The 25,292-nt window shown below is 47.3% G+C and overlaps 1 protein-coding gene across 1 annotated transcript; it reads right to left on the bottom strand.

Moving 5' to 3' along the window:
• Positions 1 to 3,190: 3,190 nt before the first annotated feature.
• RRM1 (ribonucleotide reductase catalytic subunit M1) lies at positions 3,191 to 24,976 on the bottom strand. Its single transcript, XM_075919698.2, has 19 exons — positions 24,822 to 24,976; positions 23,660 to 23,748; positions 20,433 to 20,610; positions 19,619 to 19,719; positions 19,021 to 19,080; positions 17,314 to 17,353; positions 16,429 to 16,591; positions 15,607 to 15,748; positions 14,521 to 14,604; positions 12,941 to 13,102; positions 12,199 to 12,278; positions 11,465 to 11,666; positions 9,352 to 9,501; positions 8,105 to 8,326; positions 7,849 to 7,925; positions 6,674 to 6,809; positions 5,995 to 6,090; positions 4,964 to 5,152; positions 3,191 to 4,237 (listed from the first exon to the last, which is right to left on the bottom strand). The coding sequence occupies exons 1-19, from the start codon at positions 24,838 to 24,840 to the stop codon at positions 4,055 to 4,057; spliced, it is 2,373 nt and encodes a 790-aa protein (XP_075775813.1). The 5' UTR covers positions 24,841 to 24,976; the 3' UTR covers positions 3,191 to 4,054.
• Positions 24,977 to 25,292: the final 316 nt, after the last annotated feature.

The raw sequence follows: 25,292 nt of genomic DNA, 5'->3' as shown, positions 1-25,292 counted from the left end.
ACTTAATGAGCCACTGTTTTGCACAGGAGCCGTTCTGCAGCTTATTTGCAGGCAGAGCGGCTCTTGTGCAAGAGGGGGGTTTTGTGCAAGAAGCAGCAGTGCAGACTGCTCCTTCTTGCACAAAAGCCCCTTGCGCAAAAAATGGCAGCTCATTAAGTATGCAACTGAGGCACGGCAATATTCATCGCTTCACCTCATTTGCATATGCTCTTGCACAAGAGAGCGTAATGTAGACGAAGCCAACGTGCATACACATACATATCTGCCAAAAAGAGCCATGGTTATCCATAGCCATATCCCCAGATGCAAAGAGGATATCTGTGGATTTGCAGGACTCTACTGATGCCTTTCTAACAAAGATGCGAGGGCTCCAACATCAGGAACAGGATTGACTAAAAAGTTACTAAGTGAGGTTATATGGGCCCATGTTGTGCAAGCGGTTCAACTAAACACTGTGGTGCCTTCACTGTGATGAAAGCCGAGCTCACAGTGCAGCTGGGCATAAGATAACCATAAACAAAGGGGAGGGAAGCTAGGGAACATCAGAGTGGCAGGGATAAGGTGGCTTATGAAGGGGGATTGTTTGCTCCATTTCTCCCCTCTGAGCCCTTGCCTCCCCAGGCCACCTCCATAAATCAGGGCTTGTCTCCATTACACAATGGATCGACGATGCACTGATAAATCCTCCAGTGGTTGATTTATCACATCTGCTTAGACGCAAAACGTCAGCCTCTGAGAGCTCTCCTGCCGCATGAGGATGAGAAGAGCAGGTGGAATCGGTGGGAGAGTATCCGCTGCCAACCTTACTGCATGAAAGACACTGCAGTAAGTAGGTCTAAGTATGTCGACTTCCGCTATGCTGAAGGGGGCATAGTGTAGATCAGTATTCCCACTAATCTTTTTGATTCATGTGCAGATTTATGTCATCCATGTGCAGAATACATTTTTGTGCGCACCGAGGCATTGGTGAATGTGCACCAACAGTAGAAACAAAAACTAGTGTGGGTGCTGTGCTAATGAGCTGGTTGGACTTTCTCCTGAGTGGATGCATAGGCACACAACTTACAGGGAACACTGATGTAGGCCAGGCCTTACAGAGGAACTGCTGCAGCATCTCTGCTCCACAAAGAGGTCGCACCTGTATTCCCTCCCCCTTGGCTTCTTGCCTATGGCTCTCTCGGTACATTTAAAGTGAAGGAGAGGGAAAGCACCCCTGTTAGGAGGACGATTAGGCCATATTCAAGAGGTGTAGGACTTGCGTTTCCCCCAAGAGAAAACATTTGCAAACCTATTTCTGGTAACACGCTGGCGGGAACTTGGGAAAAAAGGAGGGTCTGTTAAAGTGAGGACTGGCACACAGGAGACCGAGTTCATATCTCACCTGTGCCAAATTCTCAAAGTTCTCAGGCTACCTACTCTGGCTGTGCCGCCTTCGTCTGTAAAATGAACAAGACTTCCTCTCCCAAGCTTCAAAAATCATGCACGCAAACTGACCCCTCTGACTTTGAATGGGGCTTGCTGCAGAAGACAGGGTGCTCCTATATGCATCATTTTGAAGATTGCAGGCTTGTGCGTGGGTGTCATACAGCACAACTGGGCTCAATCTGCTAAGGACTCTAGAAGCTACCACAGTATAAAGAGGGACTGACACTTCTTTTTCTTGTAAAAGGCCTCTGACTCACATTTTACCTATATCTCAGAGTGGTCGCCATGTTAATCTGTAACTTGAAAAAACAAGTGGCCCTGTGGCACCTTTGGCTACGTGGAGACTGCAGCCCGCTGTCGACAGAGGGATGCAAATCAAGCACATCCAAATTGCTAATGAAGCCGGGATTTAAATATCCTGTGCCTCATTAGCATAAACATGGCCACAGCTTTTTTTCAAAATGGAGGTTTTTTTTAAAAAACAGCAGTCTAGATGCGGATCTGTTGTGATTCTATATTTTGGTTAGTCTCTAAGGGTACGTTTACTCAGCCTCATTATATCGGTTATTCCAAAATAAAGCGCGTGTCTACATGACAAGCCTTTACTTCAAAATAATGTTGAGCTGGAGGACTTCTTACTCCGACTTCTGTAGCCCTCATTTTATGAGAAGTATGGGAATTCGAAGGAAAAGTGCTCTTCCTTCGACTGCCTGATGTGTAGACAGCGCCTAAAGCTATATTAAGCTATTTTGACTTCAGCTACGCAATTGACGTAGCCACAGGACTATTTGTTGATTTGACCTATTAGAAATGCAAGATGGGGGAGAGATCTTTTATTGGCTCAACGTTGATGAGCCAATTTTTTAGTTTACGAGGTCTGGGAAATATGCTCAATGGTACAGATAAATTAAAGGTGGAATAGACTGTTCAGCATAAACAGTTAATAGCTATTTCAAAGGAACCATTCAAGGTGAAGTGTCTCTTATTCCTACTTCAAAGTAGGAATAAGAGATCCTCCGGAAAAGGGCTTTATTCCGGAGGATCGCGCCAGTCTAGACGCTTTTTTCCGGCTTTTCCCCAAGCCGGAAAAAAAGCGGCGGCCATGTTTATTTAAATCCCACGGGGGATATTTAAATCCCCCGCGGATTTCCCTATTCCCAAGTTCAAAATTAGCATGCCCCTTCCGAAGAAGGGGCCAGTGTAGACGTAGCCTTGGAGTCTAGCAAAATACTGAATTTAAGCTCCTCAGTGTGTTTTCTGAAGGTGTTTTACTGTTTTTTTCCCCATTACGGAGGACAGACAAGTCAACTACAGAGAGTGATCGCTTTGTGAAAAACAGCCTTCCCCCGCAGTTATGGTGCGACAGCACAAGGGTTAGCAGCTGACTTCACCTTGAATGGTCCCCTGAAATGTGTAAACTATTTATCCAAAACCATCTATTCCAGCTTGGATTGAGCTGTGACAGCGCACATTTCCCAAACCCAGAAAGCCGTGTAAGCTCACAAGCTTGTCTCTCTTACCAACAGAAATTGGCCTCTTAAAAGATATCCCCTCATGCACCCTGTCTCACTGATGTGCGGGAACAAGGACAGTTACAACTCTCTACAATATGACTGAACTATTCTATGCCTCACCAACATTCTATACCTTTTAAAATAGCTGAATCCAGTAATAGAGCTTGAGTGTATGTGCACAATGCACAAATTCAGTAAATATTCAAGAACTAGGCCCCCGAAGCTGCATTAGTAAGGGGAGTTAAGCTCTCAAAAGGTAAAAATATTTATTTTAGAATGATCAAACAATTGACCCAGCCAGATGGATTTGGCTCCCGAAAAGAGACAGCATGTGCAGTTCAGCAGGGCTCTCTCAGAACGCTTAAGCTGGTTACTTGAAAACTAACCAGCACCCAGGTTTTGTAGAGACAAGTGTGCTGCTACAGTTGCTTTTCTTGTTTCCTGGAAACAGGAAAAAGGGTAATCCCTTGTAAGTGCAGTGCCCTACCCTCCCTCTGGCCGGATGGTGAAGAAGTCTGTGTGTGAACTGTACATATAACCAGTCTCCCCCCCGCATCTTCCGAGAACCAGGAGTCCCTTGTGAGGGGTTGCTTGAGCAAGTGCACAAAACACTTCTGGGGAGAGAAACTCCTTAGCCTAAACTGACACTCCCCTCACCACAACAGACAGGGTACAGGGATGTTTTTCTCACTGCCACATTTCTGTGGCAAAGGAAATTCATTCATTGGGATTTATATAAAGAACGGTCCTCATTTTACTACCGTCTGAAGTGTACAGAACTCATCCCTAAGGTAACAGGCTTTAGCATTTTTCCTGTCCAGGTTTAGGAAAATTCCATCTACAGTGAATAATTCAAGACTGTACAAAAGCTCTGAAGGTTCCCGGGAGCTAAGCTGCAGAGGGGATACATACAAACTTCTGACGCGCTACATATATGTGTGTGTGTGTGTACAGGCCCCAACCCAGGGATCAAGAAAGCATTGTACACAACTCCTTGACTGCCTCCCATCACAGTCCCAACAAGACCTTATACAGGGAAGTAAAACTAGACCTATCTACCCTCGAAGAGACTAAGCCAGATGGAGCCGTTGTACAGGCACCGACTGGCAGGTGCGTTAAGAGCCGCACATCAGGCATTCATCTCTGTTCTCCAGGGAACACACCATGGCTGCTTTGTTCCTCTCCTTCTCCTCCTCGTCCCGGGAGGCCTTCTCTTTGAGTTTCTCCTTGTTCAGGGTGAACTGGATGGGCTTGGCGGCTGGTTTTGTCCTCAGGTAGTACATCCCTGTCTTCAGACCCTGCAGAGTGAGAGCACGGGAGTAAGGCAATCGTAATATGCTGGAGAGCTCAGGCAGAGTTCTGGCTATTCAGCTGCTGCTTTTTTACTGGCTCCCCAATAGGATACACCCACCACCACGGCATTAGCTAATGATCTTCAGCAACTGTGCTGAGAGCCACAGATAGGAACAACGCTAGGAGCTCCCCACTTCACCCGTCCTTTATCCTCAGGGCTTCTCTACAACTGAGACACTGTAGCTGCACCATGGTAGTGCTTCAGCATAGGCATTACTTATACTGACAGGAGGGATGGGGGTCTTTGTTGACCTAGTATTGGCTACACTGGGGCAGCTTTCCCTGTAAGCTGAGCACTTGGGCAGCTACCCAGGAGACACACCACCCACAGCTGGCAGCAAGTATTTCTAGTACTGGTGCACATCTGCATATGTGAAAAATGTATTCTGCACATGGATGGAAAAAGTTAGAAGGAACATTGGGCAGGGGTTAGACTGGCTTAATTACACGACGCAGGGTTGTGGATTTTTCACATTCCTAGGTGATGTAGCTGGACTAACCTAAGTTTTTATGTAGGCCAGGCCTCAAAAGAGGAGAGATTGCTGATGGCTATGACAGGGAAACAGACATTTTTTCCCTAAGCCACGAGCCAACTTTTAGTGACAGTATGTGTCAGACCCAAAGCTAGCGAATAGGCTCTTGCATCTCCTTCCACCCCACCCTTCCCATACCTGCTTCCACCCATAGAAATGCATGCTGGTGAGTTTGCCATAGTTGGGCTCTGCAATATGGATGTTCAAGGACTGGCTCTGATCGATGAAAGCGCCTCTGTCAGCTGCCATTTTGAGGATGGTCTTCTGGGAGATTTCCCAGACTGTCTTATAGAGCTGCTTCAAGTCATCTGGAATCTCTGGGATGTTCTGCAAAGAACAGGACTGGTTACTTAGCAGCACTGTCATTACTATACAGACATTAAGGGGTTCACTGGGAATGCACAACAAGCTACCCTGGCTGACATCAAACCACATTGCAACTGCTCTCTAATGTTACTGCCAACCAATTCTGATCCCCAATAACCAGTCAATGCACGCCCTTCAATGGGCATTTTATGGTCAGAAAAAACAGGCAGCTTCCTTTCTGCAACACGTTAAGGGAAAAGGCTCTGTTCAAGCAGAGCTCTGAGGCAAGAATCCCTTAACAAGGACTAATTCATCTCCCTTGCTTGTCCTAACTGGCTATCCCCCCTGCTCGGGGCAAAAGGAAGGTGTTTTAGTAGCAGAGTGTTCACCCTACGCATGTTGTTACAGGGAAAGACATTTCACACAGAAGGGCATAATTCACTGATCCCATACAGCCTCCTTTGTTTTTCACATAAGGCTGCCAACATCTACACAGCAGGTTCTTGTTCTAAGTCTATTTGTGGATCTGAAGTTTCCCCCTTTTTCACACACAACTAGGCAGACTAACATTCTCTGGGGCAGCTTAGCGGGAACAACCCATCCACCTAATCCCTGTTCAACTAATAATTAGAAAAGGATTAAGTCAATGGCAAACTGCAAGTTACCACGATGGTCAGAAAAATCTTCTAATGCTTCTCACAGAGACACGATACTGTGTCACAGCCAGCGGGTAATATTCCAGCTCTCGCAGAGTGAAACATACCCTGAGCACGTGTGGCAGGACCCAAGCCCACATGCCAGCTACCAGGAACGCCTGCCCTGCTGCCTTCACTGGCACACTGAGCTCAGCTGCTCGCACGTACCTGGACAGAGCCGCTGTGGGCGATGATTTGGTTTTTCATCTCCTCATTCCACAAACCTCTCTCCGTCAGATCTTTCAGCAAGTGCGGATTTGCAATCTGTAGAGCGCGGAGCCCATCAGTCACACAGGGAAAGCAAGAAAGGGGTGCTCACTTAACCCATCGCCTTCCTGATGACAGGAAGAACTCTTCCTATAAAAGAGGTGCCCACCCACATGGTGCAGGACCCCAAATAGTGACTGAACCCAACTTCACATTCTAGGGAGAACCTGCCACTCCGCTTTGTCTGATTTTTCCCTTATCAACACTTAAATCTCTAACTTAAGTGAGCTTTGCCCCCTCTTGCAGTGTGACCAGTCCCCTGACTTTTGTACATTAATTACATGTTCTGTCAACACACATTAGTAAACTCTTTACACACAGAAACCTTTCCTCCTGACTCTTCCGTGATGAGCCCTGTGGCCTCTGAACTTTCCGTAAGGCCTGGGTGTCCTTGCCTCACCCCCATTTTGGCAATCAATCCCGGAGGCAACACTGAGGTCTCACCGGGGCCTTCTTTAGCCGAACAAGCATTTCTTTAATTTGTAGCAAAGGGTCCATTAGCATGTCCCGGGGCAGTCAAGTTCCATACTGGGGCTGTCTGGTTAAAAGCCATTTACCGCATCTAGCTTGGCCGCCTTACCTGAAACTCTCCTGAAAGGACTCTGCGTGTGTAGATGTTACTGGTGTAGGGCTCAATGGACTCGTTATTCCCCAAGATCTGAGCAGTAGAAGCAGTTGGCATTGGAGAAAGGAGCAGGCTGTTTCTAACACCGTATCTAATGCAGAGAAGCAAGGACAGACAGAGGTTAACGCTTCAGCTGAGCAGAGAAAGACACTAGCACCTGCAAAATGAACGTCACCACAAAGCACAATCCTAAGCACAGTTTGGAAAGAGGAGAATCAGGGCTGGCAGCACGGAACCGTGTCGTACATATTAAAAGAACAAGCAAAGTCAGCGATGCCCTCTCTAACTCCCCTTCGGCCTCTTGGATCCTGGCCTCCACATCTCAACAGCATGACCTGAAACACCTTGCAGTCGGGAAACACAAGCTCAGCGTTCACACACAAGCACTTTGTGGAGAATGGGTAATGTAACTCCACAATGATCCTATCCTCACCAGAGCTTCCCTGACAACGCAAGCATGGGGAAGAGGCCAAGGTGGGCTGACAAACAAGCGCTGCATGAAAATACATCCTCTTCCCCACAAGTGGCTGGGCAGAGCATTTCCCCTAAAAAACTTGTTTCCAAGATGCTCATGAGCACTTCCAAGGGAAAAGGCCTCCAAAAACAGGCAGCCTTCCGAGAGCCACGCTGGGTACATCGCTCACCTTTCAAAGCAACAGTGGGAAAGATTTGTCTGAAGAAACTTAAAAATTAAGCCCCTGCATGTGAATATTAAAGCTCCACATTGGTCTCTCCATGGATCCAGCGTGCTCAGCTTAGATGGCTTGTTTCCCTGCCAGCCTGCAAACCCAACCTCTGCTCCTAGAGCCAGATTGTGTTCTTTCCATCTGACACCCATGCAAATGCAGCATTCTGTAAAGCCACTGGATGTGAACAAACAATTCTACTGGGAATGGACAAACCCAAAAAGCCCAACTCGTTCAGTCTTCATTGCACTGGATCTCCTGGGCTAGTGGGATAAGAGATAGTAAAACTCCTAGCAATAAAGCTGATCTGTTGAGTTAGCTGGTGCCATTTTTATGCAACCTTTTTTAAAAAATCAGCACCTTTCAGGCCATTAAAACTGCAATCCCTACCATCCCCAAATGCATTGAACAGACTGAGCAATATTAGCAGGGGCATTTACTCACTTGGCAATCTTCTCCTTTAAAGCATTCCAATCCCACAGATCAGTAGGGGTGAAGTTCCACATGTCATACTGAAGGATCTAAAAGAACAGACGCTTCATACAGTTAAGACACTTGCCTGGAGCTTTGCAGACACCTCCTCCCCAGCCCCATTTTCACTAGCGGATAGTGAACAGTGAGCCTAATGATTGCTCAGCCAGCCACTTTAAGTACCCTCAAACTAGCTCTGCTCTATTGGAGATCTGATGCTGTTACTTACACCTTTGCTGACAGGGCAGCCTTCGTAAGTTTCATATGGCCCATACTCTTTCGCAAGTTCGCAGCTGGATTCCAAAGCACCGTAATAAATGGTCTCAAAAATCTGCTGGTTCAGCAACTGGGCCTCGGGGCTTTCAAAGGGGTATCTCATCAGGATGAACGCATCTGCCAGACCTTGCACCCCAATGCCAATGGGGCGATGGCGTTTGTTGGAGATCTCGGCCTAGGTTTGAGTGGGGAGGATAATTTAAGTTAGTAATCAGAACAACATGAGTCTGACAACACATCCGCTCGCTCCTGCGCCCGCCAGCTGCTAAAGTCCACAGAAAACAGCCTCTAACTTCTACCTTCCTTCTCTATCAGTCCGATCAGAGCAATCCATCTCGTTTCTTCTACTAGTTTGTTGTCTAATGTTACGTAGGGCCTTGAAGCGGAGGACAAGGGCCATCCATGTCTTCATGGTGACAAGTGACTTTGAGTGCCCATCGTGAGACCCCTTCAAGGAGTCCCAGGGTTCGGAGGTGGGTGCTCAGCACTTGCTGAAAATCAAGCCCTTTTAAGAAGTCTCAAGCTGGACACCCAAAAATCACCAATTGTTTCTGAGATGCTTGGCTCTCATTCTCCCCTTCAAAACTTTGTGTAACTCCCTCTCGAGCCTGGATCCTGGCAATGGTCCCTTCCTGCCTCACCCACCAAGGTGAACAGTCTCTCTCTCCTTCAACCATGACCATGAATGCCCTCCCAATTACTCTGCACTAAGCTGCTACCCTCTCCACTTCCAAATCCTTCCTAAGAGGCACGTCTGCAAAGCTCACAAAAACAGTCAGTAATAAACAAAACCAGAATACTTCACACTTCTTCCTTCAGCCTTCCCAGCGCTTTCTACTGTGCCTGTCGTTCTTACGCTATAAGCTCTTCAGGAAGGGACTGCCTATGTAAGCCCTGAAAAGCATTCTTAGGGGAGGATCTATTCTTCTGGAATCTGCTCCCACAGCTGGAATCTGTCTAGCTTCAAGGTACTGAGTCAGGCTACTGATGATGGACTTGCTGCAGAGAGTAGACAGGATGTTTTATTACCACAGTTCTACTTGGGAATACTTAGAAAACTGGTAACTGTAGATAATTTTATAAAATGCAGAAGTAGGATAAATTTTGCTTAATCCAGCCAGCTGTAAAATAGCACCTCCCTTGTTCCAGATTCCCTGCATAGCCCTCTCCACTCCCCTCCAGTGGCACCCTTCCCCATACCTCTGGCACAGGGTAGAAGTTGATGTCAATTATTTTGTTCAAGTTTCGGACTATGACTTTGGTAACCTCAGCCAGTTTCTTGAAGTCGTAGGTGTGCTCCGGCGTAACATACATGTTCAGGGCTAGGGAGGCCAAGTTACAAACTGCAACCTGGAACGACAGTGGGAGCAGAAGCATCAGCCAACATTGGGCAATCCAAGAGACCAGCAGAGTCCCAGCCCCCAGAGCATGTTCTCTACCCAGAGGAAATGGACACAGGGAGGTGAAACAAGCAGCAGAGAAGGGAGAACATCTGTCTCACCCTATGGATCCCATAGCCCAAGACTTGCAAGTACACAGATTACCCGAAGTCCCCGGACCTCTGTAGGAACACAGACAATGCCATAATGGACCAGATCCCTAGCTCCTTTAGCCCTGTTCTGATAGGGGGCAGAAGGTGGAAGAATTCCTGTAGGTTTGCTGATATCCCGAAGCACTATGGAACCGCTGTTCATTTCTCTGCTGATGATCTTGCCTCTCCTGGGCTCCCAAATGCTGATCCCCAACCACCTTTTCCATCACCTTGCTCTGCCACAACAGGAGAGTGGCTAGTCCCAGCACCATCTGCCCAGCTGAGTCAGTGGCATGCAGGCAGCCTCTCCTTGCTCCTTTTTTACACCATCCCTCCCGCCCCAGAAGGCTCAAACTACCAATCCCTAGCGTAACCTGTGTTTCCACAGTGGCTGGACCACAAAGATTTAGGGATGGGCTAAAGCAGGGGTGGACAATAACTTTTTGCGGGGGTCACTTCAAAAATGTCTGAAGGGGTGGGACCCCTAGCAGAAGGGACAGGGGCCAGGATACTTCTGGGTTCCCCACCCCCAGACCATGACTGGCCTGGGGGTTGGGGAGCACCTTTGCTTGCCCGCTCCCCCTTTCCCTCTAGGTGCCCAGGCCCCTGGCTGGGAGGTGACTTCCCACACTCCCCCACTCCCAGGCCAATCAGGGCCTGGGGAGCGTGGGAAGTTTCCTCCGCTCTGTCCCCACCGTGCACGGCGCTTACAAGTGCCACATGCTCCTGGCAGGGCAGGACGAGGCTTTGCACACTCCCCTGCCCCTAGGCCACTCAGGGCCTGAGGGTGGGGGAGCGCGCAAAGTCTCCTCCCACCCTGCCAGGAGCGTGTGGCACTTCTAAGTGCCACGTGCTCCTCACAGGGCGGGGCCAGGGTGGAGGAAACTTTGCGCGCCCCTCCACCCCCAGGTCCGGATTGGCTTGGGAGTGGGGGAGCGTACGAAGCCTCCTCCAGCCCTGCCAGTGCTTCCAAGCACCACGTGCTCCTGGCAGGGCAGAGGAAACTTCACATGCTCCCCCCACCCCCAGGCCCTAATTAGCCTGGGGGCAGGGGAGCAGCAGGACCTCCGCAGGCCGGATCCACCCGCTTGGTGGGCCAGATCCGGCCAGCGGAGGCCCTTTTGCCCATCCATGGGCTAGAGGGTTTGAGTTAACCAAGCTGTCTCCTTCAGCTCAGGTAGCAGAGGCTCCTGTCTTCAGACCTACTGGTCTCAGAAGGTTAGACCCCACTGCTGAGAGCCACTGGATGCATGATGTTACAATGGCAATGCCCAGAGCAGCTGCCCCCCACCTCAAGGGGCAGAAAGTTGTGTAGCTCAGTTATTGAATATCCTGTTTAGGGCCACACTTTACTCCAAGATTCTGGAGGTTTCAGTAACGATTGGCTCTCAACCCCGAAGAGAACAGGATGCAAAAGCTTCACCCAGCGCCCCATCTTGACCACAAACCCCATGCGCCCTCACAGCAGCCATGGACGGGTACAAATGGAGCAGGATGCTTATGCCCAGCTCTTGCAAGGAAAGATGAACACCCTATGGAAACACCCACATACACACACCAGGGCTTCCTAAATTCAACATGCCATGAAGTTTCCCTGTCTTGAAGACCCCCACCTCCCCAGCCATAACACCAAGGAGAGGGGGAAAAAATCAGTCAACAGAAAGAACCCATGAAGACAAACCTCCCCCTCAGTGGAAGACAGATTGGTATTCTGAATGCTCGAGCCAGGCACAAGCAGAGCTTCCCCTTCGGAGCTGGAGTTTATCCCATGTCCCCACCCACCTCGTCTTTGCTGGTGTACTCCACTATTTCTGTGCACAGGTTGCTGCACTTGATGGTTCCCAGGTTCTGCTGGTTGCTCTTCCTATTACAAGAGTCCTTGTACAACATGTAAGGGGTTCCTGTCTCGGTCTGAGACTCTATGATGGCGTACCAGAGCTGCTGGGCCTTCACCACCTTGCGGGCACGGCCCTGCTTCTCGTAACTATAACACAAAGCAAGTGCTCCTTTAGTGAGTATTTGCCTGGGCTCGACACTTAGTGAAAGGGGCCGATTCCCTAATACAGTGACACCTTAATCGGGCGGCCAGACTCTTTCCCCTTGTGGTCCAAGCCAGATCGGAACTGGCCAGTCGTGTTATCTAGGAGCATGACACAGACACTGCTCCCTCCCACTGGGTGCATGATGCTGACCAGTGGGTTCTCTCCTGCCTGGCAGGCAACAACAAGGCTAGTCCAACATGAAGCCATCACCCCCCTTGCTGAGATTTCTGCCCCTTTGCCTTTAATAAACTGAGATCTTTGCTCATGCATGTCCCAGTCTTGGGCAGAATTTGGGGTAAGCAGACACCCCCCCTCCCCCATCCTTATTGATAACCCCATAAATAGAACTCACAGGGACATGAGGTTGGGCTGCAAGTTACCAGATACAGACAGAGCCACCCATAGGAGCAGGGACAGCAACTTCAATGAGTGGGAGGTGCCGAATGTCAACACTGCTCAGAATTCTGACCATACCTCTCATACAGTTTCTCAAACTCCTCTCCCCAAACCTCGTCTAGGCCAGGACATTCATTTGGACACAGCAAGGACCAATCCTATGAGGGAGAGAAAAAGATACAGAAGATCCGTAGATATCCCATCTCTAGCAACAGAACCAAAGTCAGCCAGGAAACGTTTCCTGGCCCACACAGAACAGGATGCAAAAAGGATGAACAGATTAATTTTCTCGCCACCAGAAACAAACCCTGCAACTTCAGGGGAGGGAAAGGGTTATGGCAAACTAACAGGAGTTCAAACTATTCAAGCAGCTGAATTCAGAGAAACTGAAGCCCCCACTTGGAGGGTAATATTGCCCTGAATGACTGCTTACTCCTCCAAGCAGAGCACACCCTGGAACTCATGCGCACAGTTAGAAGAGGGGTTTCTTACTGAGGAAAGTTTCATGTTTCACTTACTGCAGCTTTGCAGCATTTAAAACCAATTTCCACACATCAAAAGTTAATCTGAGAAGAAGAGAGTGTGAGCAGGTTGCCTGAGGAAGTTATGAGCTGTAATCCATGCCCTGCAGCTCACCCAAAGTGCTCTGTAAATTATCTGCCTAGTTAAGCTGCTTTGCAGTAGTTGTTTTAGGTAGTTCTTTTGGTGCTAAGGAGACAGCCCTAGGAGCATCTCTCCAATTCCACTCCAGAGTCATTCTGCAAACTCTGGAATAATGCCCTTGCTCTATGAACCGATTCAGTTCTGCATATCTCCTCACCTGGTTAGTCTCTACCCGTTTCATGAAGAGATCAGGAATCCAGAGGGCAAAGAACAGGTCCCTGGCTCGCTGCTCCTCCTTCCCAGTGTTCTTCTTCAGGTCAAGAAACTCAAAGATGTCCAAATGCCACGGCTCCAGGTAGATGGCAAAGGCCCCAGGTCTCTATCAGACAAAATACAGCCAAAATCAGAACCAAACATGCACGGGAGTACGACTGATGATCACGTGGCTGTTGTGTAAACACTGACACCAGTTGTGCATACATAGATCATACATGGTTTGGGGCCCAGATAATTTCCCCTCATTGTATTTCTGAAGTCCCATCAAGGCAGATTCACCAGGCACCACGTCCTACTCAGTCTCTCTTCCTGGGGCTGGCAACACAGTGTTCTCAGTCAAAAGAGACATGCACTTTCAATCTCCTTACTCTGGTGCTCAACAAGAACATGGCATGTTAGACTTCTTTCCCTGCTCAAGCTTTCTCCTGCTTCTGGACTATTTGTGGCATGCTTCATTTTTTGCAGGACTCTTTCCGGACACTTTGAGATTAGAATTAAATGTAAGGTATTTCAATGAGTGGGAATGCCTTGTCCTTACAGGTGGGGATATTTTACAGAAACAGAACTGGCAGCCTCCCAGTAGGAGTTATGGGGAGCCAACAACGTAAATAGTTTTGAGCGCGCTGGTCAAATGTATAAGGGGTTGCCTGTGATGGCATAGGACAGATCTCAACAGTCCTGGGATTTGCTTCTGGTTTAGGTCTTAAATGCCTAAAAGCTCACACTCCAGGGTTTCAGCTAGCCACCTGCAGGATCAGAAAGGGATTACCCATCTTCTCCCTCTCTCCCCAGTGTATTCTGGGAGAATTTTTATCTCCTTCCTCTGAAGCGTGAGAGAAGGCACCCACCAGCTGGGGACGGGACATTGGACAGGGTGGGCCAGAGCTCTGAGGTGGCACTAAGAGCACTAGCGCTCTCAGGTGCTTGGCTGGCTAGTTCTTGCTCACATCCTTAGAGTCTAAGTGACTGGCATATTTGGGTGAGAGGGAAATTTCTCCCCAAGTCAGATGAGCAGTGACCTTTGGGGCCCAGCAAGGGTTGTCTTCTTCCGCACTGTGTAGATGCGGGTCACTTGCCATGATTATCTGAGTATTCCTCAGTTAATCATTTTCCAGCCACTGCACGGGCCTCACGCACTGGTGACCTCCTGGTACATACTAGTTGATTCTCCCATGGGCTTAAAATACTTCAGCCTCAGTTTGGATGTTAAGTTTAGTGTCAGCACAATGGGTGGCGGTGGTGGCCTGTGATCTACAGTGGTGGGTCCTTCCTGCCTTAACACTCCTTTCAGAGAATAGAAGGTGAAAGATCCATTTGTCCGGTGAAGTTTGAGATGAACAGAGAACCAAATACTCATGAGATGGGAACAGGATACTACTGAATAGTACATGTCATATAGAGCCATTTCTCTGGTTCATCAGTGCTAATGGACAATCTTTCCTCAGCCCAGGGCTGGTTTATTAGGACATTCAGTTCAGGTTTTCATCTCCCTCTCTTCTCCTTATTGGAAAAATGACACACCTTATTACCACCTTGGTCCACATAGCGAGCAGTGTTATTGTAGACCCTCAGCATTGGAACAAGCCCATTGGAATTTCCATTAGTCTGCAAAGACACATGAAAACCATCAGTCTCTGGAAGCTGGTTGGTTAGTGAGACTGCAGTTATAGACAAATTGCCGTGAGACACAGCAAACAGTAAGGCCTCCACCATGAAACCCATTTCTTAACTACTGCATATACAAGTTGGCTACAAGAGAACTAATTTTTCAAACACAACATGGAAGTAGCACTATCAACTAACAAAGCTCAAGTACAGTGGTCACCAACCAGTAGATCAGGATCTACCTGTAGATCTTGGAGCCTCTGACAGGTGATCCCGACTGGTTTGGCTGGGAGGCTATCAAGTGCTAGCACTTCAGCAACCCCTCCCCACACTGTCCTACTGTTCCTGCCCAGAGCCGCCTCTGGGAGGCTCCTGTTTTTTGTGCAGGGTGGGGAAGACAGAGGCATGGGGGCAAGGATGTCATTCTGTCCCCCTCCCCTGTACCCCATCTTCCCAGAGTGAGGCAGGCGGGGCTTCAGCGAAGGGGCAGAGCAGGGGTATTTGGGTTTGAGGAAGATCCTGGACACACTTAAAATTCAAAAAGTGATCTTGTGCTTAAAAAGGTTCGAGACCACTGCTCTAGTAAGCATTCATTTATACAAACCACCTTTTCAATGTGCTTTGCTTTGAATTTGTTTTAAAATACTCAAAGAATTATTTGGAGACTTGCAAGAGGTGTTATTGCTCACACATACAATGGAGAAATCCAGCAGTTTATGAGTTCAGAGGTATCTGCTCTCGAATATTAATTGATAAAGAAAGGATATAATTGTCTGATGAAACTGACTTGTGTTTTCTTTAGGAACATTCCTCAGTCGGAAACTAAAGCACTGTAATGGGAATACTACATCATCTGGCTACAGAGCATAAAAAGAAGGTGCACACTATTGGGTTAGATTTGTGGGTTAGCTGTGGTATAAGAGTCTTGATTTAACAATGTGGTTTACACATACAAGTTCCCGGATACTATAAACCAGCATAGCGTGCCATTCACACACTTACCCCAGCAATATAGCTACCAGTGGCTCGGATGCAGCTCACAGCAACACCAATTCCACCAGCAGATTTGGAGATCAGAGCACAGTGCTTTAAAGTGTCATAAATCCCCTCAATGCTATCATCTTTCATACACAGCAGGAAACAGCTGAATAGAAACAAATGGAGGTTGACATCAGAACATGCAAAATCACACGGAACAATACCGCAGCAAACATGCAGAAACCTGTGAGAGGGTTATCTGGCAATTATGAATGCTTTAGGGGTCAGGTACAAGAAGCAAAGAATATGATTCAATTTGCAGTGTACTGTAAAACTCTCACTTTTTAAAGAAACTTGCATGCTCCTCTGAAGCTAATTTTTGTTTTAAGGCTCATTTCTTTAAGTTGTAAGTAACACGGCCACTAAAACAAACTTTAAAACAATATCCAATCTATTTCTTATTATTTGTGTGCTATTTTTAGCATCTCATTTTGGACAATGAATAGTGAATAGCCAGGATTATTTCTGTCTCTTTTTAATTTCACTTTAAGCTTCTCACGCACTGCAGGAGAAGGGAGTGTATACACATTTTTTTTGGCATAAAAAAAATGGTTAAGGAAGCACTTCTATTAGAGTTAGTCTTCTGTAAAAGATTTTTTTCTTCAAACATAAAAATAACATTTTGGCCCACATTTGATAAATTACAGATTATTTAATTAGGGGTCAACACAGTGCAGCCTCCCATTGTAAAAGTTATCACAGGACATTTCATTTGACCAGAAACCACCTCCGGCATAGCAGCCTCCTGCTCATACAGCGTGAGCCATTCCTGGCATCCTAAGGTACCTGGACAGCTGAGGTCGGTTGGTGCCAGCATTGAAGAGGGTGGGAGATGCATGGGTAAACCACTTCTCCGACAGGAGGTTGTATGTTTCAATTGCAGCATCTATGTCATTTTTGTGGATTCCCACAGATACCCTCATCAGCATGTGTTGGGGGCGTTCAGCAACTAGACAAAGGAAGAGAGAACAGAAACACAAGCATTCCATTTAATGCTAGTTTTGACAGATGTGAATCATGGGGGAGGATGGGGAGACTAAACTATGCCACAGAAGAAGCCTGAACAGTTAGAACTCTATGTCCCAAACGTTTTACCTATACTGAACTGGTTAGTGCAAGAATCACTCTCTCCATTATGAAATTTCAGACACAAGGTGATGCAACAGTTCAAACTGTTGGTGTTCTAGCTATGGCAACTTCAGCTCTATTACAAACACACACACACCAAGCAGCAAGATCACAAATGGACTTCACGCACTGCAATTCCTAAGACTTGGTATCAGCCTGCTGGAAACTAACACATTCTGGGTGCTCTGGTGCATGAGCAGTCTCTGTACCAATAGGATCTATGTGCCATAAGCATGAAGGGCCCAGTGCAGCCATCTAACACCCAACTAAACTCACTGTGACACTATAACTAATCATTGTTTTTAATACAACTGAAAGCCTTCCCACAGCTATGGCCAAAAGATGCTTATATTTTTCTAAAAGATGTTTGGGGAGAAAGCTTGTGTGGGTGGAGGGGGAACGTACAAAAAAGTCCTTCTGATGTGGACAAATTAAATACGCTGTATGCTCCTGGAAAGTGATGTATACTGAAAATTATAAAGGAAGCTACCTAGCCCCATTCAGCCACCAGAAGAGAATACATCGAAAAGGAATACCTCTTACCTTTTGAATTGATTTTCAGCAGATAGGAGCGCTCTAGAGTCTTTAAAAAAGAAAAGAAGAAAAGAATGTCAGTTATCAGTCGCTCAGATTCCAGTTTAAAAACTGCACCAATTAATGCAGAAAGCTCTGGAACCAAAAACCTAATTCTCAAGCAGCTTGGCGCTCCCAATACACACGCTCAGTTCTCTGCTCTTCTTCAACCTTGTTACCAACACAGAACCCCAGGTGAGCTAGATGCTGTATAGTCATACAACAGCAAGGTCCCTGCCTGAGAAGTCTGCAATACAGATAAAGGAGTGATTGCATGGTGAGGTTTAGTACTTCCCTTCAATCCATGGTTTCAGTAGAAACTGGGAGTGGGGAGAAGAGAGCATTTTTCCCCCTTGATGTATGTCCTAATACCCTTAACCATTAACTATGCTTGTCTAAGGACTAACCAAGATCAGGGCCTCATTGTGCTGAGCACTGAAGAAACACACTGCGGACAGTTGATGCACCGGAGTTTATAATCCAATAAACAAGGATAGAGGAAATGGATAAAACAGAAAGAGAGCAGACAATACAATCAGATGAGTCCCACAATGTTGGGAGTGGGAGGGTTGAAATGGATTAGCTAAGCAGTGATAAAGTAAATGGAAAAACAAACAAAGGAAGAGGAGGAAGGTAAGAGGGGAAGGTCTGGAGACAGGCTGAGGGGAAAGACACTGGGGAGGATGTGGAAGGAGGGCGGAACAAACAGCAATCAGCAAGGGGACAGAACGTCTAATCAGAAGTGTAGAAATTTCTGACACCATCATCCATGTCCCTGCTTATACTGCTGCTCTGCCAACCTGAGTCTCTGGCTGGTTCCTTCCTGAAGTTTCTTTCCTTAAGTCCACAGAGCTGGCAGGAGGGGGATATCACAAGGATCCCTGTGCTGGGGATGGGCATTTTCTCCCCTGCCCAGTTCTGAATTGGGGAGCTGATTTTGTTAGAGCTACAAGGAGAGCAGAGCTAGGGTTTAGTGTCCAATTCCATGATGTGCCAAGCACCCTCTGCTCCTAGGGAATTCAGTGGGCTTCTCACAGGGATGGACCCTAAATGGCTCCCTGAAGAAATGTTTTAAGGATGAACATAGAGAAGAAAAGAGAGGCAGGGTCTCTGCAGCCGCATGAAAGAAGGCACACAGATGAATGGGAGGACATGCAGGGGATAACCATGCAGCTTAGGCTCAACAGAGAGAGGGCAGTTTAGATCTGGGATAAGACAAACTAATGCGTTTGGATTAGATCACTCCTTGAAGACGGGCATGTGCAAAGCAGAATCTGGTGCAAGAAACTTACAGCCCAAGTGTTACGTCTTTGCCCTGGCCTTTTAAAAGTGGCTGCAGTCCCACTCTAGGAAATTCTACAGACAGTTAGGCTGGAGTCCCAGAGCTACTACACTCCTATATATTCGTCTATCAAAAATAGCTCGTGATAGATAAAAATGGTGTAGCAAGAGTTTCAGAAAATAGTGGTGTACCCCTCAAGCACCACACACAAAGAAAGGCTGAGAAATCAAGAGAGAAAAGAGCACATGACTTCTTCAGTTTGGCCAGTTTTCTGGCAATCTTTTCCTTACCACAGTCTGACCACTGTCTTTTTAATTTCTGCAACAACGAAACTATGATTTGGGGTTTTCTTCTTTTCAAAGCCTTAACACTCTCACAAGAGATCTGGTTATTACCTTAAAACCGAAGTAGTTGTAGGAGAAATCTCTATCGTAGATGATGGAAGAGTTCAGGCGCTGGGGATGAAACAATTCAGAGACAGGTTAAGCGCTTAGACTGAGGAGACCATCTACCCCTAACATCAGACCCACACAGCTTCATATTACAAAAACAACAGAGCTCTAAATGTTCAATGCCTCTGGTTTTCATGCTTGTGGCCTCAACACTCCATGAGTGACTTAAGACACATATCAAACCTTATCTCCCTCCTTGAAAGATTGTTCTCTACAGCATAAATTAGGAGATTGTAATTTTATTAAGAGCCACTCTTTATCCCACTACCAATGGGCCTCAGACACTCCAAGATAGATGTCCTTAATATAACAACATCAGAAATATCCTTCAGAGGTCAGAATTCTAAATGTTGCTGTCCCGTCACAAACAGCTCCCCAAAATAGAGCAGTCAGTAGGTGTTAGTTTACACCAGTAAGACTTTTGGGGGGGGGGGGGTCTTGACAACCAACATAGTGTACTTTCTTATTTAGAAGTTTAAAATATCACTGAATATAAGTTCCTAAGATCCAGTAAACTAAGATCCCATGAAGTGCTACATACATCTTTGTTGGCTAAAACAATGTCTAGCGTTTCTTTGGCGATCATTGGGGAGTGTCTGCCATTATGAGGGTTTACATAGTTGTACAAATCTTCCATGACATCTACAAAGGAAATGGAAAAAAAATAGTCAAGGGAAAGTAATTTACAAGACTTATTTACCAGGTCTGAAAACTATAATTACACAAATTTAACATGCCTGGACTACTCCACTTCTCCCAAAATCTAGCCCACATCGAGTGTCTTCAAAAATACAGGTCTGGTTGTTCTCCTACCTGTCCAATCCCAGAGAATATCTATTACTCAGAACTGCTACCCCAAAATAATTTGCTTTTATGAAAGAAATTCTAGGAATACAACATATCTAGTAGAAGTCAGTCAGATGCCAGATAAACCTAGTCCCTATAAAGCTGACTACCTAGATGGGTCTAGGCTAAAGAGAATGAACTTTCAAGTTACTTTGTCATCCTCACATAACTATTTCTATTGTAGGAATGAAAGAGAAAGTGAGGACATCCATATTTTAACTGTGAAATGCTCCAGTAGAAACTATTTATAGGAACACTTCTAACAAGAAAGATAACTAAGCTTTCTCTATAATACGTGCAAAACTACATACACAGGCTCTCAGAGTTTGCACAGCATGCCAAGCCTTTGTGGCGAAGTCGAAAGAACTGAATGCCTCAGATACATGGGCTCGATACTTAATTGCTCCTGTTTAGGAACAAGATTACCACAGTTCTGTTTCGTAAGGCTCCAAGCCCCATGCTGGCTCCCTCCTTAACAGCGGAGCACAAATGCCCATAGACACACTCACCACTGAACACTTTCTTGGTTTCTTTGTGCAAGTTGGAGACCGCAATCCTTGCAGCTAGGATGGCATAGTCGGGGTGTTTGGTAGTGAGGGTTGCAGCTGTCTCAGCAGCCAGTGTATCCAGCTCCACTGTGGTGACACCACTGTATAGACCCTGGATTACCTTCATGGTGATCTGAGCCTGGGGAAAGCAGAATTCAGCAGGTTAACTACCTATGTTACCATGACAACACCATCCTCAACAGCAACAGCCTCGTAGAACCACATTTTCCCAACACCTGGCATCATATTTTCTCTTTGCAAGAAAAGTTATTACAATAAGTGTTTCACTTTAAACAAGTATCAAAGGGGTAGCCGTGTTAGTCTGAATCTGCAAGAACAGAAGTCCTGTGGCACCTTATAGACTAATAGATTTATTGGAGCATAAGGTGCCACAGGACTTTTCATTGTTCTCACTTTAACCAGCAGATGATAAAGTGATTTAGACTGAGCTGCCTTGATGGAGGGAAAGCACCAGGCTTTAAAGTTACAACACTAGTGATAGTTTGGAGAAAGGTAACAGGGAGAAGTACAGAAATGACTCATCAGGAATTATCCAATCAGGCACAAGTTTTTGTATGCAGTTAACTTGCTAAATGTTAATGTGCCCTGTTGAAGCGGTAGTGCAAAAGCTGAAATGCCACATCCAATCCAGAACTTGCTCAGGAATTTTCAAACTCCAAACAGCATTCTGACTTTTCACATGCCTGATCAAGCATCTAATTTGTTAAATTACAAATAGTTAATGCTAAGAGAGTTTGGAAAGGGATATTAAAACTAGGGATCTAAAATCCCATTTAATCAGTTAAATATAATGCTTAACCAGGATCCCACAGCCTAGTTGGTACCGCCTCGCCATGAGCTGCTTGGGCTGGGCCCACTGCACAGTGCCATGGGTGGGGACTGCTCCAGCTGGTAACAGTGATGCTTACTTGTTACATCCCAAATAAAAACCTCATGTTTCAGGGCTTAAACCAATCTCTCACATCTACCCATTAGGGTGTTACCTGCATCTTCCTCTAAGCCAACTGGTACTGGTCACTGTCAGAAACTGGGTACTGAACCAAGAGGATCTTGGGTCTTAGCTAATATGGCAATTTTGACATGCTTTTGAAACATTCACATGCAACTGGGTATGTCAGACTGTCATTTTCAAACACTGGTCTTAAATTGCAAGCTCTATGGGACAGGGACTGTTTTTGTCCTATGTTTGTACAGCACCTAGCACTAAGGCATCCTGGCCCATAAATGCAACTCTTAAGCATTGAAGCAATAGAAACAATAATGGTCTGTCATGTAAAACTAACTTTATTATTATTAGCAGGGCTTGCCAAGCGGCGGCGAGCCCCACTCGCCAGCTGCGCGGAACCACACGCTGAGCATGCACAGACCACACTGGGCTAAAATCTACTCGCCACGGGCAATTAGATTGTCTTAATTGTCAAGCCCTGATTATTAGCCCAGTCACCAGGATGTTACAGTAGGGATTCAGACACCTAGATCAGATTCCTTGCTTTGCTACATCTCTCTGGACATCACTTTCCCCAACTGTAAAACCGGGATAATGATTCTACTGCCTCTTTGTAAAGCTATTTGAGACTCAGGGCTGAGAAATATACTACATATTTCTATTGCACTGATAGCATTCTAAGCATCTATCATGATCATGAGGTTAGCCAGCAGCCTGGGGATTAAGAGATTAACTATACCTAACTCAGGTACAGTTAGCCAATAGAAATGTAGGTAGGAATTTCAAACTGGGACAAAGGAATTTTTGGGTCTCCCTCCTTTGTCTCTGGGAGTTTTCTCCCCAGCTATTGAAGGGGACAGGATGTCTCCCTCTAAGAAAATACTCTTCACAGTCTGTAAGTAGGATAAAGTTTAGATAAATCCGTTAGATTTTATTGTTTTATGGTTTAGGAAATGAGATCAGGTCTGTGCATTTAAAAATGGGTTTTGCTCTCCTTTGTAACTAAGTTCCTGGCCCATGGTAAATTTCTCCTCCATGAATATATTATATTGTTACTATTCCATCTAATCATTATACTTGCAACAGAAATATTGTGGTGATAATATAAGTTCTCTCTCGTTTCTTTTTATTAACCTGGTATTAGTTAATTTTTGTGTCCTGGTTTGTACTTTAGGGGTGAGATATCCCAAGTAGTCTCTCCTTGGTTGCTTTATTAATATTTGGGTGGTGGCAGCAGAGAATTTATCCCCAACATCTAAGTTGTTAAGATTTGGGGGGGGGGGGGAATTTTATACCAAAGCTTGGTAGATAAGATTTTGGAGTACTTTTGCTGGCCCCCAATTCTGCATTTATCGTGCCAGAGTGGGGGAAGGAGCCATGACAGCATCATTCACAAATATGGCACTGTTAACCTGCGCTTGAATAAAGATATTAACTGGTTAATGCATTATAGAGCCAATTTCCCCACCTTTGACATTCACATTTTCACATCAAATGCTATGAAGGGGACACATCCAGCCCATTTAATTAGCATCATTAACACAGATCCTACAATTGACAGGTAACTGCTTTTGCTGTTTTTATATATTTATATCTTTGATTCTGTTATTTCCACTCCAACTCATCTGATGAAGTGGGTTTTACTCACAAAAGCTCGTAACCCTATACATTTTTGTTAGTCTCTAAGGTGCCACAGGACCACTCATTGTTTTTTTAAAGAATCAAGTTACAGTAGTTGCAAACTGAACAATCAACCACATGTGTCACTTGGAGCCAGAAGTATGTAATCAGGCAGCAGCAGAGACAGCTCCCCTATGCCCCTCCTCCCCCTTCCCTCAAAAAAAGCAAATACAGTACAGTTCTGTGTTAAATGTAAACTATTTTTTTTAAAAAAGGAAAATGAATTTTTTTCTTCAGCTTATTAAAGTCTGAAAGCTGTATTCAATAATCAGTTGTAAACTTTCTAAAGAACAACCATAACATTTTGTCCAAAGTTTTGAACATTCCTTAGGTGTTCACAACAAAGGTTCTACTGTACACAGAAAAGAAAAACACAATGGTTACCATTAAAAAAGCAGCAGTTGCCAAGAGTTCACAATAGGGGTATGGGGAATACAAACACCTCCCTTTAGAATGAAGGGGAAATAACTGAGAGGCACCTGATCACAAATGGTCACCACGGAGGACTGGGGGAAAGTGGAGAGGGTACAAAACAACTCACAGGATCAACGAAGTCGGCATTGAGTCCATAGCAGAGCTTCTGGATCCGAGAAGTGATCTTGTCAAACATGACGCGCTCATGGCGCCCATCTACCAGGTGTTGGGGGAGGAAAGGAGAGACAGAGTCAGGCCTTTATAGAGAGCAGCGTGAATTACACAGACAGCCACATGTAGCAGGAGTCTTTGAAGGGGGTCTTTGGGGGGGGGAGTGTCTTTGAGAGGGGTCTTTGGGGGGACCCTTTGAGAGGGGCCTTTGGGGGGGACCCTTTGAGAGGGGCCTTTGGGGGGGCCACCTATGGCTGTCAAGGTATCTCTGTGCCCTCCCCAGCACTCCAGGGACTCTGCTCCGCCGCTCTGTGAGCAGCACCAGAAGAATCCAGCCAGAGGGGAATATTCATGCCGCCTGTGGGGATCCCCATTCCAGAAACCGGGGATCGGTGGGGATCGAAATGCTCCGGGCGGTGAGTCGGAGGCGACAGGGGTCCGGTCCTCCAGGGGAGCGTGGTGCCAGCTATGGAAGTAGCAGGAATACAAAGCAGGGACGTTACAGGTTAACCGGGAGCATATCCCTTACCAGCATCCTTACCGGTTAACCGGAGCCTGCAGCCGGTGGTTAACCTTAACCGGGTTAACAGGTTAACCGGGAGCATATCCCTTACCAGCATCCTTACCGGTTAACCGGAGCCTGCAGCCGGTGGTTAACCTTAACCGGGTTAACAGGTTAACCGGGAGCATATCCCTTACCAGCATCCTTACCGGTTAACCGGAGCCTGCAGCCGGTGGTTAACCTTAACCGGGTTAACAGGTTAACGGGCCGGTTCCAGCCTGATCCGTTCATTGGTTAACCGATGAATCCGTGAAAGGGGATTTTGCAGCCCTGTGCCAAGGCAGGGCGGGGGGGGTGATGTTCCATATGGGGGCCATGCACCCGGGGGCGCAGTGCCAGCTGGACCCCCCAGGCGGAGGGGCGGGAATGGCACTGTGGGTAGGGGTCCCCCCAGGCGGGGTCCTCCCCCCGCAGAGAGGAGACGCGCGGGGAACCCGCTCTGCAGGGGCAGCCCCGGGGGGGTGGTCCCCGCTGTGGGAGGGGCGGACCCGCTGAGCGCCCCCCCCCCAGTAGGGAGCAGGGGCTGTTGCCCCCCCCCGAGTGGGGGGGCTCTCACCTCGCTTGATGACGTGCATGGCGGCGGCTGGGGCCGGGCGCTCGCGCTCAACGCTCCGGGAGCTCCAGACGCGGCCTACGAGCTTCCCGCGCCCGCCAAGCGCCCGCCTGACCCCGCCGCGCCGCCGTACCGCCCCGCCCCCTCCCCACGCCGCGGCCGCCATCTTGAGTGCGGGCAGCGGCCCCGACCCGCCGCGGGCTCTTCTGCCCGGGCCCGGGACCCCATCGCCTCCCTGGTGCTTGCCCGGCAGCTCGCCCCTCCCTCCTCGCCCTGCTCCCCGGCTACGCGGCACAGGGGCAAAGGGAACCACGGGGGGCAAGGGCGGCTTGCCCGGGTCCAAGATGGCGGCCGAGATCCCGCCTCCCCCGCCCTTCCGATGACCGGCTGTGGGGGGAGCGGGCTGCTTCCCGCCTGGGGCGGGGCGGGGCTGCCATGTGGGGGGAGACTCCTTCTTCGGGGGGGAAGGGGAGA

Source organism: Pelodiscus sinensis, chromosome 1 (assembly GCF_052426305.1).
Source record: "Pelodiscus sinensis isolate ZL-2025 chromosome 1, ASM5242630v1, whole genome shotgun sequence".
Lineage (NCBI taxonomy): Eukaryota > Metazoa > Chordata > Testudines > Trionychidae > Pelodiscus > Pelodiscus sinensis.
Note: the sequence above shows the minus strand (reverse complement) of the source record. Positions and strands in the feature narration are given on the sequence as shown.

Bases quoted from the DNA above. Each gene is read 5' to 3' on its own strand.
- RRM1 (XM_075919698.2), bottom strand. The intron at 19,720-20,432 runs GTGAGTGTGTCT...TTTCCTTTGTAG, and splicing joins AACCAAGAAAGTGTTCAGTG to ATGTCATGGAAGATTTGTAC. The intron at 7,926-8,104 runs GTAAGTAACAGC...CTGTTCTTTTAG, and splicing joins GCTGCCCTGTCAGCAAAGGT to ATCCTTCAGTATGACATGTG.